The sequence below is a fragment of the Sapajus apella genome, unplaced genomic scaffold (genome assembly GCF_009761245.1).
Source record: "Sapajus apella isolate SASKATOON/1434 unplaced genomic scaffold, GSC_monkey_1.0 scaffold25, whole genome shotgun sequence".
Classification (NCBI taxonomy): Eukaryota; Metazoa; Chordata; class Mammalia; order Primates; family Cebidae; genus Sapajus; species Sapajus apella.
The window spans coordinates 11418090-11433578 of NW_022436965.1; the positions used below are offsets into that span (position 1 = coordinate 11418090).

A 15489-nucleotide genomic window follows, 5' to 3' on the forward strand; every position below is an offset into this window, starting at 1 on the left:
GGATTGAGGGGTGGGATGCCGAGGTGCGGCTACGGGACGCGGAGGACGAAAGACCTGAAGCAGCAGTGGCCGGCAAATGAGGTGGGCACTGGGGGACCCACGGGGGACCCACCCTGCGAGGAGGAGGGGGCGGTGGCGCGGCGGGGCGGGGCGGGGCGGGGCGGCAGCCGGGAAGCCCTCCTTCCCAGCGGCGGAGGTGCCTGGAGGGCGGGGGGCGGGAGACGCTCTGTCCCACGCTTTCCCAGCGCTCGGTGGTTTAAAGATGGCGGCGGCGGCGTTGGGGGCGCGGAGCGGCGGGAGGAGGAGGGAAAAGGAGAATCTGTGAGTCGCCTGGAGGCAGCGCGGCTGCTGCCGTGAAGAGTCCGGGTGCCGAGCCGCCAGCAGCCCAGCCCCTCAGGGCCAGGGCCTGGGCTGGGAGGGAGAGGCCGGAGCAGCGTCAGGAGCCCGAGGCCGGAGCCGAGGAGGAATGTGACCAGGGGTCGGCTGGGGCGCGGGAGTACGCGAGCGCTGGGATGGGGCAGCAGGTGGGCCGCGTCGGGGAGGCTCCCGGGCTCCAGCAGCCTCAGCCCCGCGGGTTCCGGGGCAGCAGTGCAGCCAGGCCCTCCAGCCGCAGGCGGGACCCGGCGGGGCGCACCACAGAGACCGGCTTCAATATCTTCACCCAGCATGGTGAGTGTGTCCGGGAGCCGGCGTGAGGGCGAACGGGAGGCCGGGGGTGGGGTCTGGGCAGGGTGGGTGGCGGACGGGCTGCCTTGGGGGTCGGGGGGTGGAGGGTGCCCGAGAGTGGGGGCGGAATCCGCTGCCATCTGGTCCAGTCTTGGGAGGCGAGTCACACCCCTCCCCCCTCGCGTCTTCAGCCTGGCTGGCAGCTCCCGGGGGCGGAGGAGGAAAGAGAAGTGGGCTTGGGGACCCTGGATGGTCTGTCCTCTACTCTGAGACGGGACTGCGGCTGGAGAAGGAGAGCGAATGGCAGCTTCAGGGGAAGGAAGGATGAAGGGCGGTGTGAGCCCAGTCCCAGAGGTGGGAGCATAAACCGGTTGTTAGTGAAGAGGACATGAGTTGTATCCTAAGGGATTGGGAAGTGGGAACTGAATTTCAGGAGATTGCGGCGTGTAAGGTATATGTTAAGTCGGGTGATGAGCAGTGTCAGGATAGTGTACTGTGGACAGTGCCCTGAAATGCCTTTCTGTAGGAAAGATGAAGGTAGCATGTCATCACTTTTGACATGCTTTTGTGGTTTGTTTTGCTTTGTATTTCGTTTTTACTAGAAACGAAAGGTTTTGCCAAAGCCTCTGTACTATGCTTCTGAGTCGGACACACAATTCTGAGATTGCTGGCAGGGGCTAGAGGTTGGTGGGCATGGTTAGCACTTTAGTCAGGATATGAACAAGTTTTCCTTTGTACTGTGTGTGCATGTGCCCACGTGCCCATATACCTGCATACATGTATGTATGCTCCATGTAGTTTGAAACCTATTATTTTGATCTCATTTTTGATGTATTTTTAGAATAGTTGTCTCCAAACTCTTTTTTTGGGGGGGTGTGGGGCGGGGCAGAGTCTCGCTTTGGTTCCCAGGATGGAGTGCAATGGCGAGATCTCGGCTCACTGCAACCTCTGCCTCCGGAGTTCAAGTGATTCTCCTGCCTCAGCCTCTCTGGTAGCTGGGAATGCAGGCGTGCACCACCACGCCTGGCTGATTTTTGTATTTTCAGTAGAGACGGGGTTTTGCCATGTTGGCCAGGCTGGTCTCAAACTCCTGACCTCAGGTGATCCGCCTGCCTCAGCCTCCCAAAGTGCTAGGATTAGAGGCGTGAGCCACTGCGTCTGGCCCCAACTCTTGTTAAACATGCTTATGGGTAAAAATTATATACATAAATTAGACGTTTTAATCATTTATATTTATTATATACATATACTACCGTACTAATGTGTTAAGCAGTTTGTAAACATACACAGAAATAGAATTTAAGAAACAAGATGAAAAACAATATAATTAGCGTTCTAACTTTTTTTTCCTGCAGCTCAGTGGATCCTTTTGCACTTCCTCAGAGGTCTGCTCATGCTTCTTTTGAGACCACTTTTCTAGATGAAGGAAGAATAGAGAAGGGAAAAAAGGCAAAATCAGTCTCAAAGGTGTTAAGATACCCTAAGTCCAGACAGGGGCGGAAGATATGGATGTGAATTCTATAGAAAGGACTGGATAGTTGAAAGTGGGTGAGAGGTAGCAAACCAGAGTTTCACTGGAGATGCATATAGAAAACAAAGGATGAAAGAGGGTGTTCTGTACCACACAATTTAGGAAAGTGGAGGAAGAAAAAGAAGCCTGAACTAACTATTCATTAGAGATGGAGTTTTGGAAGAAGTAGTGATAGATGGTATCGTGCAAAGAAAGAGAGGAACCCAAAGATGTCTGGCTATTTGGGTGCGTTGTGTCAGTTCTGGGTTGGACTTTGTGAATAAGCTGAGTTGTTTCTTAATGGAGGAGACACAGGTGATTCTGGACCATTAAATTTTACATGTCTACTAATTTTTTTTCTTTTTTTTTAAGGTGGGGTTTCACCATGACGGCCAGGCTGGTCTTGAACTCCTGACCTCAGGTGATCCACCCACCTCAGCCTCCCAAAGTACTAGGATTACAGGCGTGAGCCACAGCACCTTTTTTTTATTTTTTTGAAATGGAGTTTCACACTGTTGCCGGGCTGGAGCGCAGTGACACAATCTCGGTTCACTGTAACCTCCGCCTCCCAGATTCAAGCGATTCTCTTGCCTCAGCCTCTGAGTAGCTGGGATTACGGGTGTCCACCACCACACTGGCTAATTTTTTGTATTTTTAGTAGAGATGGGGCTTCACTTTGTTGGCCAGGCTGGTCTCGAATGCCTGACCTCGTGATCTACTCTCATCGGCCTCCCAAAGTGCTGGAATTACAGGCATGAGCCACCACACGTGGCCATATGTCTACTTTTAAATATGTGCTTGAGTGTCTCTTTCAGGTATATATGAACACTATATGAAGGTGATAGGTGAGTTAATCTTTATTAAAATCACTTCATAGAGCATAAGAGGGAAGAATGGATTAATAGTTTACAGGGAAGAAATCAAGTAAGCTTTGCTTTGTGGGAGGTGTTGCTATGCATTAAACTTGGCCTAGTAGACAATGGTGAACCTCTTCCTCTACTATCTTATTCAGTATATAAGGTTTTCCAAGAAAGAAGAAGTCATGGAGAATGGAATAGGAAGACAGTTTGAGGATCTGGATCTATGGAAGGGGAAAAAGAGAACAGGCTGGGCAGGAGAAATAACTTGAGCAGGTACAATGGGAGTAGACATAATTTGTTGATAGGATAGTGAGGAGACATCTGTCAGAAATGAAGCAGCATTATGATTTGGAAAAAAAAAAAGATTCTACAGCAAAAATTGGAAAAGTCCAGTTCTGTTTCTGGCTCCACCTGGCTGGATGATTTTAGTCACCATTTTTGGGTTTCTTTATCTGTAAAGTGAGATTGACCTAGATGATCTCTAAGATACTTTTTGGGTTTAAGATTTTATAATTCTAATTAAGACGCAGTAGAAAGAAAATTTTGATGGGCTGGATGGGACTGGGTTATGGAAAAATCTGGCAGAGAAGTTTGTATCCGTTTACTTGATTGGCTATTTTAAATCGAAGTTCTCGATTTAAATTCTTGAAATTACTCCTCCTATTTGCACTGTTTTTTCAGTAATAACTGGCCTTGAGTGGTGGCAGTGCAAATAGGAGGAGTAATTTCAAGGGGCTTTTCATTCATTCAACAAACAAGGGGTTTTTCGAGCACCTATTATGTACTGGGTTGTGGAGATGTTCCTGTAAACATAACAGAGTCCCTGCCCTTTGGGGCTTATATGGCTTTATGATTTGATAGACAATGAAAGAAGAGAGATCACTTTGGAGTATTTGTTAAGGGAATGAACTCTGACTCATTTTTCCTGGATTTGAAACCTTGCTTGGCTGCTTATGAACTTTGTGACCTGGGGCAAGTTATTTAGCTTTTCTGTGCCTTGACTCTTCATTTGTGAAGTGGTGATAATAGTAATACCTAGTGTTGCCGGGCTCGGCGGCTCACGCCTGTTATCCCAGCTACTGTGGTGGGCGGATCACCTGAGGTCAGTAGTTTGAGACCAGCCTGACCAACGTGGAGAAACCCCATCTCTACTAAAAATACAAAATTAGCTGGGCGTGGTGGCACATGCCTGTAATCCCAGCTACTGGGGAGACTGAGGAAGAAGAATCGCTTGAACTCAGGAGGCGGAGGTTGCAGTGAGCCAAGATTACGCCATTGCACTCCAGACTGGGCAACAAGAGCAAAGCTCTGTCTCAGTAATAATAATAATACCTAGGGCCGGGCGCGGTGGCTCAAGCCTGTAATCCCAGCACTTTGGGAGGCCGAGGCGGGTGGATCACGAGGTCAAGAGATCGAGACCATCCTGGTCAACACGGTGAAACTCCGTCTCTACTAAAAATACAAAAAATTAGCTGGGCATGGTGGCACGTGCCTGTAATCCCAGCTACTCAGGAGGCTGAGGCAGGAGAATTGCCTGAACCCAGGAGGTGGAGGTTGCGGTGAGCCGAGATCGCGCCATTGCACTCCAGCCTGGGTAACAAGAGCGAAACTCCGTCCCCAAAAAAAAATAATAATAATAATAATACCTAGTATTAAATAAAAGTGCCTGGCACATAGTATGACCTAAATGTGTGCTAGCTGCTGCCATTACTGATACTACTGTTAATATTAAAAATAGGGATAATTCAAAGATGACACCAGGATTTTGAAGCTAGCTAACTGGAATGATGATGATTCTGTTGACAAGCTTGGAAGTTAGAAGCTCATTGAAAAAAACGGGAATAGGGCAAGCCTGTTTGCCAAATACTAGTATGAAAAGAGAGGAATTAGCAAATAATATAGGAAACAAAGGTGAAGTCAGTACTGTTTTGTAGACAGATGGGTTTAAAAACTTTTTTTCTGTAGATCATAGTTGCTTGACCTTGGCGGTGTTGACATTTTGGGCTGGTTGATTCTGTGTTATCGGGGGCTGTCCTGTGCGTTGTAGGGTGTTTAGCAGCATCCCTGGACTCTACCCACTAGATACCAGTAGCACCCTCTTTTTGCACCTTACTTGTTACAAATAAAAATGTCTCCATACATTGTAAATCTCCTGGGGGGCAGAATTGCCCCTAGTTGAGGATGCTACTTAAAATGTGATAGATTCTGAATTGAACGAATGAATGAATTAGATTCAGAAGCTTCTCAGTAGATGTATCATTTGACATTCACATGGTAAATCTAGGTGCTTGAATCTAGTGTACAAATTACTATCTTGAGTTTGCAATATTGAGGTATTAGCACATAATTTCATATGTGAATGTTAGGTCTGTTAGCCTCTTAGGTTTAAATGTAGGTTTTAATGTAAGTCACATATTGCATTTAGTTAATCAGTAAAAAGGTATATACATTACGGAAGTAGTTTATCAGAGTCTAGGATTTTTATTAGCTAAAATGGTCATTTTTCATTGTTAATAATATGTTGGTAAGCTGCGGTAGTAATTTGCCTTGCCAGAAGTGTTTTTTGTGAATGTAATTTAGAAGGAACAAAAATAATAGAACCATCCTGGCCAACATGGTGAAACCCTGTCTTTACTAAAAATACAAAAATTAGCTGGGTGTGGTGGTATGCACCTGTTATCCCAGCTACTCAGGAGGCTGAGGCAGGAGAATGGCTTGAACCTGGGAGGCGGAGATTGCAGTGAGCGGAGATTGCGCCACTGTACTCCAGCCTGGCGACAGAGCAAGACTTCATCTCAAATAAAAAAAAAATTATCTAGGCATGGTTGTGGGTGCTTGAAATCCCTGCTACTCAGGAGGCTGAGGCAGGAGAAACACTTGAACCTGGGAGGTGGAGGTTGCAGTGAGCCAAAATCATGCCACTGCGCTCCAGCCTTGACAATAGAGTGAGATTCCGTCTCAAAAATGTATATATAAAATAGAAAAAATAAAAATTACGAAGTTTGGAATAATAAAAAATTTTCCCTAAATTCATTAAGTGACCTGATTTATTTATATTGGATCTGTAGGGCTTTGTTTTCTGTTTTTGTGAGGCAGTGTCTCTGCTGCCCAGGCTGGAGTGCAGTGGCGAGATCATGGCTCACTGCAGCCTTTACTTCCCAGGCTTAAGTGATCCTCCCACCTCTCAGCCTCCTGAATACCTGGGACTACAGGTGCATGCCACCATGCCTTTCTAGGTTTTGTTTTTTTTTTTTTTTTTTTTTGAGACAGAATTTGCCATGTTGCCCATGCTGGTTTTGAACTCTTGGGCTCAAGTGATCTGCCTGCTTTGTTTCCCAAAGTCCTGGGATTACAGGTGTGAGCCACCACCCCTGGTCAGTAGTTCATGTTTTAATCTTTTTTTTTTTTTTTTTTTTTTTTTTAAGAGATGGGGTTTCGCCATATTGTTCAGGCTGGTCTCGAGCTCCTGATCTCAGGTGATCCACCCGCCTCAGCCTCCCAAAGTGCTGGGATTACAGGTGTGAGCCACCACTCCCAGCCCATGTTTTAATTTTGCAGAATGAAGGCTGTCAGCACTTCAGGTTGAAAATGATACTATGGAAAGGACAGGAAGGCTGTTGCAAGGGAATTTTAATTACGGTGACTTAATAGAAGAACTAAGCTTTTAAAAAATTTTTATTTATTTTCCTTTTTTTCTTGCACTCCAGTCCTGCAGACTAAACTTTTAAAAATAAGTCAGCTGTTAGATTTTTATTAACCTCCAAATCTGTATAAGTTGTAGATGTGTTAGTGAGGTCCCTATTTTTAGCAAAGTGATAAAATAAGTTGTGGTAACAGATTCTGTTATCACAGCCCACTTGGCAGTAAAATCCCAAGTAAAGTGATGAAGTCTGAAGTTTCTCCTTATGAGTCTTTAGCCTGCTTTACTCAGTAGTTTATTTACTTGGGTTTTTGTTTGTTTTTTTTGAGACAGGGTCTTGCTCTATTGCCCAGGCTGGAGTGCTGTGACATGATGATAGCTCACTGCAGTCTCAAACTCTTGGCTGAAGCCATCCCTGACTCGGCCTCCTGGATAGCTGGGACAGTAGGTGCATGCTACCACACCTGGCTAATATTTAAATTTTTCTGTAGAGATGGGGCCTTGCTGTACTGCCTAGGCTGGTCTTGATTGAATTCTTGGGCTCAAGCGATTCTCCCAAAATGCCGGGTTTACAGTCTTGAGGCTCTGCATCTAGACTTTTGTTTGTTTGTTTCTGAGAGGGAGTCTTGTTTTGTCTCCCAACCTGGAGTGCAGTGGCAAGATCTTGGCTCACTGAAACCTCTGCCTCCTAGATTCAAGGGATTCTCCTGCCTCAGCCTCCTGAGTAGCTGGGATTACAGGCACCCGCTACCATGCCTGGCTAATTTTTGTATTTTAGTAGAGATGGGTCTTCACCATGTTGGTCAGGCTTGTCTGGAACTCCTGGCCTCAAATGATATCCGCCCACCTGGGCCTCCCATAGTGCTGGGATTACAGGTGTGAGCCACTGTGCTTTTTGTTGTTGTTGTTTTAAAGGTATTCAGTTCCTCTGAATATCATCTTTGATTTTTGTCACAATAAATCATAAGGTGTAACCAGTCTGTGGGTTCTTCATGAGTTTCAGGCTGAGTTGGTGGCTCACACCTATCAGTATTTTCGGAGGCCTAGGTGGGCAGATGATGAGGTCAGGAGATCCTGGCCAACATGCTGAAACCCCATCTCTACTAAAAATACAAAAATTAGCTGGCTGTGGTGGCGCATGCCTGTAGTCCTAGCTACTCAGGAGGCTGAGGCAGGAGAATCGCTTGAACCTGGGAGGCAGAGGTTGCAGTGAGCCAAGATCGCGTCACTGCACTCCAGCATGGCAACAGTGCGGGAACCCTTTCCAAAAAAAAAAAAAAAAAATTAGCGAAGCATGGTGGTGGTTGCCTGTAATCCAAGCTAATCAGGAGGTTGAGGCAGGAGAATCACTTGAACCCAGGAAGCGGGGGTTGCAGTGAGCTGAGATCACACCACTGCACTCCAGCCTGGGGGACAGAGCAAGACTTGGTCTTAAGAAAAAGAGTTCCAGTTAATTGTAAGCTGGCACACTGACCTTCCCAATAATTTTCATGGTATGAACTTTCACTTTTTCTACAAAATATCCTGTCCTTCTAGGCTTTTCATAGAATGTGAAGTTAATGGCATGTGATGTTCCTTAGCATAATCTGCTAAAAAGTGATCATCTCCTTGGAAGAAAAGCCGTGGGCTGCAGTCACACATCCAAATTGACAGACATCTGAATGGATTCTATATAAAAAGAAAAGATTTGTGTCTTCTGGAATATGAATGTCCACTTGTAATAAGTTCAAATAGATCCTGACAATAGACATCATGGGTTTTATGTGACCCATCATTTCATGCATCCTTGGCACCAAATCTCTGGACATTATATAACCCAACCCACTGGAGTAGGGAGGAAACACCTTGAAAGGATACTCCTGGTATGAAATGTATGGGGTCTTTTGGTAAAATCCTCTATGGGAATAATTATCCATTGGAGGATAACCTGTGAAAAACTTCTCTAAGTGGTTTAAGTTTAAAAGATACTACAGTAAATTGCCAGTATTGACGAAAACATAAGCGTCTGTCTTCATGATGTAGTTGGCAGTGAGGCAAAACTCAGTTACCCACCTGAATGCCATAATAGGTTGTTTTTGTTTGTTTGAGATGGAGTCTTGCTCTGTCACCCAGGCTGGAGTGCAGAGGTGCGTTCTTGGCTCACTGCAGCTTCCACCTCCTGGGCTCAAGCTAATCTTGTGCCTCAGCCTCCCACATAGCTGGGATTACAGGCACACATCATCATGCCCAGCTAATTTTTGTATTTTCAATATAGACGAGGTTTTACCGTGTTGGCCAGGATGGTCTTGAACTCCTGGCCTCAAGCAGTTCACCTGCCTTGGCCTCCCAACGTGCTGGGACTACAGATGTGAGCCACTGTACCCAGCCAGTTTTCAAGGTCAGGTTATCTTATGTGTCTAAAAAATCTTATTGGATTACATCACCATAAAGAAGATTTTTTTTTTTTTAGGTGGAGTCTTGCTCTGTTGCCCGGGCTCAGGTGCAGTGGTGCAGTCTTGGCTCACTGCAACTTCCACCTTCTGGGTTCAAGTGATTCTCCTGCCTCAGTCTCCTGAGCAGCTGGGACTACAGGCATGTGCCACCACATCTGGCTAATTGTGTTTTTAGTAGAGACAGGGTTTCATCGTGTTAGCCAGGATTGTCTCAATCTCCTGACCTCGTGATCTGCCCGCCTCAGCCTCCCAAAGTGCTGGGATTACAGGCGTGAGCCGTTGCGCCCTGCCAAGAGGATGTTAATCCTCTGATAGTGAACGGTTTGTCTTTTAGCCTGTTGACCTGATAGGAAGTATGTAAGAATCTCACATTCCCATCACGTTTTTTTTTCACCCCAAGTAACTTTAATGGCCCATCTGGCTTTCACTTCTGTGGTGTGGGAGGTCACTAGGATAACCAGAATTGGATTTTGGTGAGCAGTTTGAATGCTCTCAGAGCCTGAAGTGAAAGCCTTGTCTGTAAATTGGCTCATACTTGGAAAAGTACATCCAGTCTATGCATTCTGTCACATTGTAGTGCGGAAGGCTGAGGTACCACATCAGCAGGAGAGTCAGGAGCGGCAGCAGCAGGAGACCCCGTGTGAGAGATCTCAGTGATATCCTACTGGGAAGGGCAGTTGGGAGAGCCAGGGCCATCCACAGCAGCTTGGAAACTTGTCTCCTTGACTGATTCCTTTTGAGTTGAAAGATCTTCAGTTTCACTAGTTGAACATTCAGCAGTATGTAGTTATCAAAAATAATGCCATTAAAAAGCAGACTTTCAGATTGGCTTAAAATCCTGCTATATACTGCTTATAAAACACACCTGTAGAATTTCAGAAGCGATTAAAGCACTAGCCAAAGTTTGTTTTCTGTATTCCATGCTTTAGTCAAAACACTCAAGATTTGCTGTGAACTACTCCAAAAACAGAAAAAAAGACGTGGTTTGGTGATTTCTTCCTTGGTAGTAGATTTTCCTGACAATGCAACCACCTCCTAAATAAGGCACTCTGCTGCACCCCGCACACTGAGCTCACAAGTGGCAGGCAGCTGGTGCTTAATCTGCTTTAAAAAGAAAACAAAAACCAAACAGGAAAAACTAGCATCCTACCCCCATTGTATGCTTTTATTCCTCTTTACTTCACTCTATCTTTCAAAACAGGGAATGATGAGGATGCTATTTGTGTAGTTCTTAGAGCTTTTGAAGACCTTTTATGTCTTTCATCTTATTTGACCTTTACAACTACTCTAAAATAGGTGAAGCAGGTATTAATCTTCCCATTTCCTAGATGAAGAGTTTAGAAAATTAAGTGACTTCCTGAGGTCACATAACTGTTAAATGATAGAGCTGGGACTGATTGTTTTGTGTCCAAGTCTTGCCAGAGCGTAGAGATTTCGAGAACGTGGGTTTTAAAATCAGTTAGAATTGTATATAAATCCTGCTTTGTGTCTGACATTGGTACATGGTTTACACCTCACAACAGGTTGTTGAAAGAATTAAATGATAAAATTGTACGAGACTCTTAAGGAAGTGCCAGGCACTGTGGTGCTCAATAAGTGTCAGTTTTATTGTCATTATTTACCTCAAGATGATTGTGAAGAGTATATGAGTTGTATGTGAAAATGTTTTGTAAACTGAAGCACTATTACCATTGCGACGGCCTGCCAAAGTGTAGAATTGCCTTAGCACTTATATTTATTTATTTCCTCTTCTTCTTAAACTACTCTTATTAGAAAAGGTAAGGGAATTTTGGGGATCTGAAATCACAGGAGAATCTGAAATCACTTTAGGTCTACCTTCTTTGGAAGGTAAGTGATACCCTCTCTAGACTTCCAAGGAAGATAAGTGATACCCTCTCTAGACCGTTTGTTTTTGTCTTAGGGGCTGGGTGTCAGTATATGTTGTGCGCGTGGTTCTTGCAGACATCTTTTTCTTGCATCAATGAACTTGAACCAGAAACACTGGCCAATGCAAATTTAAAGTTGATAGAGACTTCATTCTAAGTTGGCACATTTGTTTGCTGGTTAATATTTAATGACTTTTTGAAATGACTTTATTGTAATCTTCTTTATCTGACATACTTTAAGACTATTTTTTTCTTCCCTGTGTTATTTTTACCTCTGGATGTAAAGTTGCTTCTTAAAAGCTTGTTTAGGCCAGGCATGGTGGCTCACGCCTGTAATCCCAGCACTTTGGGAGGTCTTGGGAGATGGATTGATTTAGCTCAGGAGTTCAAGACCAGCCTGGGCAACATGACGAAACCCTGTCTCTACAAAAAATTCAAAAACTAGTTAGGCATGGTGGTGCACACCTGTAGTCCCAGCTACTTGGGAGGCTAAGGTGAGAGGATCACTTCAGCCCAGAAGGTTGAGGCTGCAGTGAGCCATAATCACATCACTGCACTCCAGCCTGGGTGACAGAGGGAAACCCTGTCTTAGGGAAGAAAAAAAAAAAAAAAAGGTTGTTTAGTATGATTATCTTCTTGAAGTTGTGAATGAAATGGGCTTTTTCTCTGTATGGCACTACACATATAGAGATTTCAAAATACTTAAGAACCTTTTCAATGTTAACATATGTCTTCTGGACTAGGTAAACATGTAGCTACTTCAAATCATATAGAACAGTTGGGAAACTTGAGTATGGAGAGCTTGTTAAAGCAGATTGCTGAGTCTCACCTCCCGAGTTTCTGATTCAGGGCTGAGGAGGAGCTCAAGAATTTGCATTTCTGACAAATTTTCAGGTGTTATTGGTGCTGCTGGTTGGGGGCCGTGCTTTGAGAAACCCCTGGTCATGTGAGATTAAGAAGAGTACTTGGCTGAACGTGGTGGTTTACGCCTGTAATCCCAATAGTTTGGGAGGCCAAGGCGGGCAGATCACAAGATCAGGAGATTGAGACCATCCTGGCCAACATGGTGAAATCTCATCTCTACTAAAAATACAAAAATTAGCTGGGAGTGGCGGTGAGCACCTGTAGTCTCAGCTACTCTGGAGGCTGAGGCAGGAGAATTGCTTAAACCCAGGAGGTGGAGGTTACAGTGAGCCGAGATCACGCCACTGTACTCTAGCCTGGGTGACAGAGCAAGACTCCATCTCAAAAAAAAAAAAAGGAGTACTTGGTCAGAGGTGATTCAATGACAGAAGTGATTCAGTGACTGTCAGAAAACAGGATATATGTACTAATTCTCTTCAAAACTAGTTCAGAAGTTCATTTGTTCCTAGCCTAGTAGTGTCCACATGCAAGTCACCACAGTCTTATACCTTTTTTTGGTGGTTTCTCTCTCAAAGTTCATACACTGGAAGTCTCTCGAGAGACACATTTTTGAAAGAATCTGGAGTTATCAGGGAAAGAGGAGGCAGGAAATGTAGAGTTCTGCTGACTCATTCTTGAGCAGGTTGGGCTTCAATTCCTGGAAGAATTGAGTAATGACATAATTGCCATTTATTGAGGGCTGTGTGCCAGGCATGCTCTAAGTACTCAATATCTATTTTTTCATTTGAAATTTGTAAAACGCTAGTTGTCCAAATTAGAAAAGGTTAGAGACCAAAGAAGATGGGATGTCTGTTTGTGATTCTATAGTTTTGGTATATTCTGGTGCCTAGTTACCTTTTGGAATATGTGTGTATGTACTTATACATATGTATGTGTATATATACAAAGATTTTTAGGCATTTTTTACCCTGTCTCTCTTGACCAGTGATGAGGCTTTCAGAGTGGTAGGCCAGGTTTAGATTTGTATAGTATGTGACTATGGATTGAGTCTGAGATATATATATATATATATATATATATATATATGTGTGTGTGTGTGTGTGTGTGTGTGTGTGTGTGTGTGTGTGTATATATGATGGTCTAATGAAGAAGAGGTAGGCATTCACCATACCCTTTGGAATCTCACGGTAATGTTGAACTACTGTTTTAATCTTTAGGCTTAGTATTACTACTATTTCTTTTTTTGAGACAGAGTCTCACTCTGTCGCCCAGACTGGAGTGCACTGGTGTAATCTCGGCTCACTGCGACTTCCCCTCCGAGGTTCAAGCAATTCTCCTGCCTCAGCCTGCTGAGTACTGGGATTATAGGTGCATGCCACCACACCCAGCTAATTTTTTAATTTTTAGTAGAACCGGGATTTCACCATGTTGGTCAGCATGGTCTTGAACTCCTGACCTTGTTATCTGTCCACCTTTGCCTCCCAAAGTGTTGGAATTATAGGCATGAGCCACCGTGCCCTGCCACTGTTTTTGTTTTTTTTTTTTTTTTTTTTTGAGACGGAGTCTCACTCTCTTGCCCAGGCTGGAGGGCAGTGGTGTGATCTTGGCTCACTGCAACCTCAGCCTCCTGGGTTCAAGTGATTCTCCTACCTCAGCCTGCCACGTAGCTGGGATTACAGGCACATGCCACCATGCCCGGCTAATTTTTGTATTTTTAGTAGAGATCTCAAGTGATCTACCCACCTCAGCCTCCCAAAATGTTGGGATTACAGGCATGAACCACTGTGCCTGGCCTCCAGTGATCTCATATTACAGTCTATGTAACTAGCTGGGTGAGGTGGCTCACACCTATAATCCCAGCACTATGGGAGGCTGAGGCGGGAGAATCAAGGAGTTCTAGACCAGCCTGGTCAATATAGTGAAACCCCGTCACTACTAAAAATACAAAAATTAGCCGGGCGTGGTGGCACACACTGGGGAAGCTGAGGCAGCTATTGGGGAGGCTGAGGCAGAATCCAGGATGCGGAGCTTGCAGTGAGTCGAGATTGTGCGACTGCACTCCAGTCTGGGTGACAGAGCAAGACTGTCTCAAAAAAAAAAAAAAGAAAAAAAAAGAAAAAAGAAACTGTAACCACATGATATATTTAGCTTATTATTGCAGTATGCAACTTATAAAGACCTTTTCCCCCAGGTAATATGGCAGGAGAATTTAAAAAAAAATTTAGCTTAACATTCCAGAGCACCTTCTGAATTTATTTATTCATTTATTCTGTACTAATTGCCTATGTTGATGGCTCTGAGAGAATTTTTAGTTACAATTTAGACAGAACTGCTGTCTAGAAGAATGTTGCTGATCAAATAGATGTTGATGAACATCCTTAGGAAACAACTAAAAAGAGATTTGTGTGTCCGTGTTTGTGAAGCTATTTTGTACAAAAATTCTTGGTTACCAATCATTGCCTTATGGATTGAGTGCATAATTTCAGTATGTAAATTTGTTGTCATTATGCTAATTAGAAAATTTTGTCAGTATTTTCAAATGAAATTCACTCAAATAAATGCATGGATAAACACACATTAAATATAATGCTATCCAGGGTTTAAATTTAGTTGCTTAAAAATATAAAAACAACACTGGGCTTTTTTCCTCACTTTGCTCGTTAGTGTAAATGTGCTGGTTCTGCAGTGGTGTGACCGCCGGCTTCTCCATAGTGAACTCTGCCACTATTGACTTTTGATCCAACAGAACACTAAAGCTCGGCAGGCCCAAGCCATTTGTATTCCTGGGTTTGCTTTCTAGAAGTGGTGTTCAGAAACCTTTCACTTCACGTGGACAAGTCAAAGAAAATGTTCTGGAGTTTAATGTAACATATAATATGTACACATGCAATTTTGTTGACATGTTTCTTTCTGTGTGCTAATTCCAGCAAATTAACAATACTGAGTTATGACTAAAGATTGCCACTTAGCATTTTGTTTCTAGGTGATTACTAAGAAAATATTTTTAAAAAGCTGACAATACTAGCAAGCACAGTTTGTGTCACTTATCTGTTCCTTGTAATAAAGGTTGATACATGAAGGTTTTTGTTACAGTAGTAGCTTTCTTTTACTCATTTTGAAATTTACTTTTTTTTTTTTTTTTTTTTGAAGCGGAGTCTAGCTCTGTTGCCTAGGCTGGAGTGCAGTGGCGTTATGTTAGCTCACTGCAACCTCTGTCTCCTGAGTAGCTGGGATTACAAGCATGTGCTATCACGCTTGGCTCATTTTTGTATTTTTAGTAGAGATAGGGTTATGCCGTGTTGGCCAAACTGGTTTCGAACTCCTGGCCTCAAGCAATCCACTCGCCTTTGCCTTCCAAAGTGCTTGGGATTACAGGTGTGAGCCACAGCGCCTGGCCATTTTTCAATTGCATAAAAATATACAAAGATATCCCAAGGTTAAAAACATAATACAGAAGCATATAGATGAGATAAGAAAGTCCCATTTGACATTCTTGGCCCAATACATCGCTCCTATTAAGAAGAAACTACTGTTTGTGGTTCAGTAGGTGTTTTCCACACCCAGCCTCTTCAGAACTTTGGATGTATTTACATATATATGAGTGTGTATATATATATATATATATATATAT

The 15489-nt window shown here is 43.9% G+C and overlaps 1 protein-coding gene and 1 pseudogene across 1 annotated transcript in view; one reads left to right on the forward strand and one right to left on the reverse strand.

Annotated features, from left to right (window-relative positions):
* The first annotated feature begins 243 nt into the window (after positions 1-243).
* The window catches only part of ABL2 (ABL proto-oncogene 2, non-receptor tyrosine kinase), a 126599-nt gene continuing 111353 nt past the window's right edge, over positions 244-15489 (forward strand). Inside the window, 1 exon segment of the mRNA XM_032291280.1 lies at positions 244-669. Coding sequence (XP_032147171.1) covers positions 513-669 — 157 coding nt within the window. The 5' untranslated portion in view covers positions 244-512.
* Positions 8233-9804, reverse strand: LOC116560084 (annotated as a pseudogene).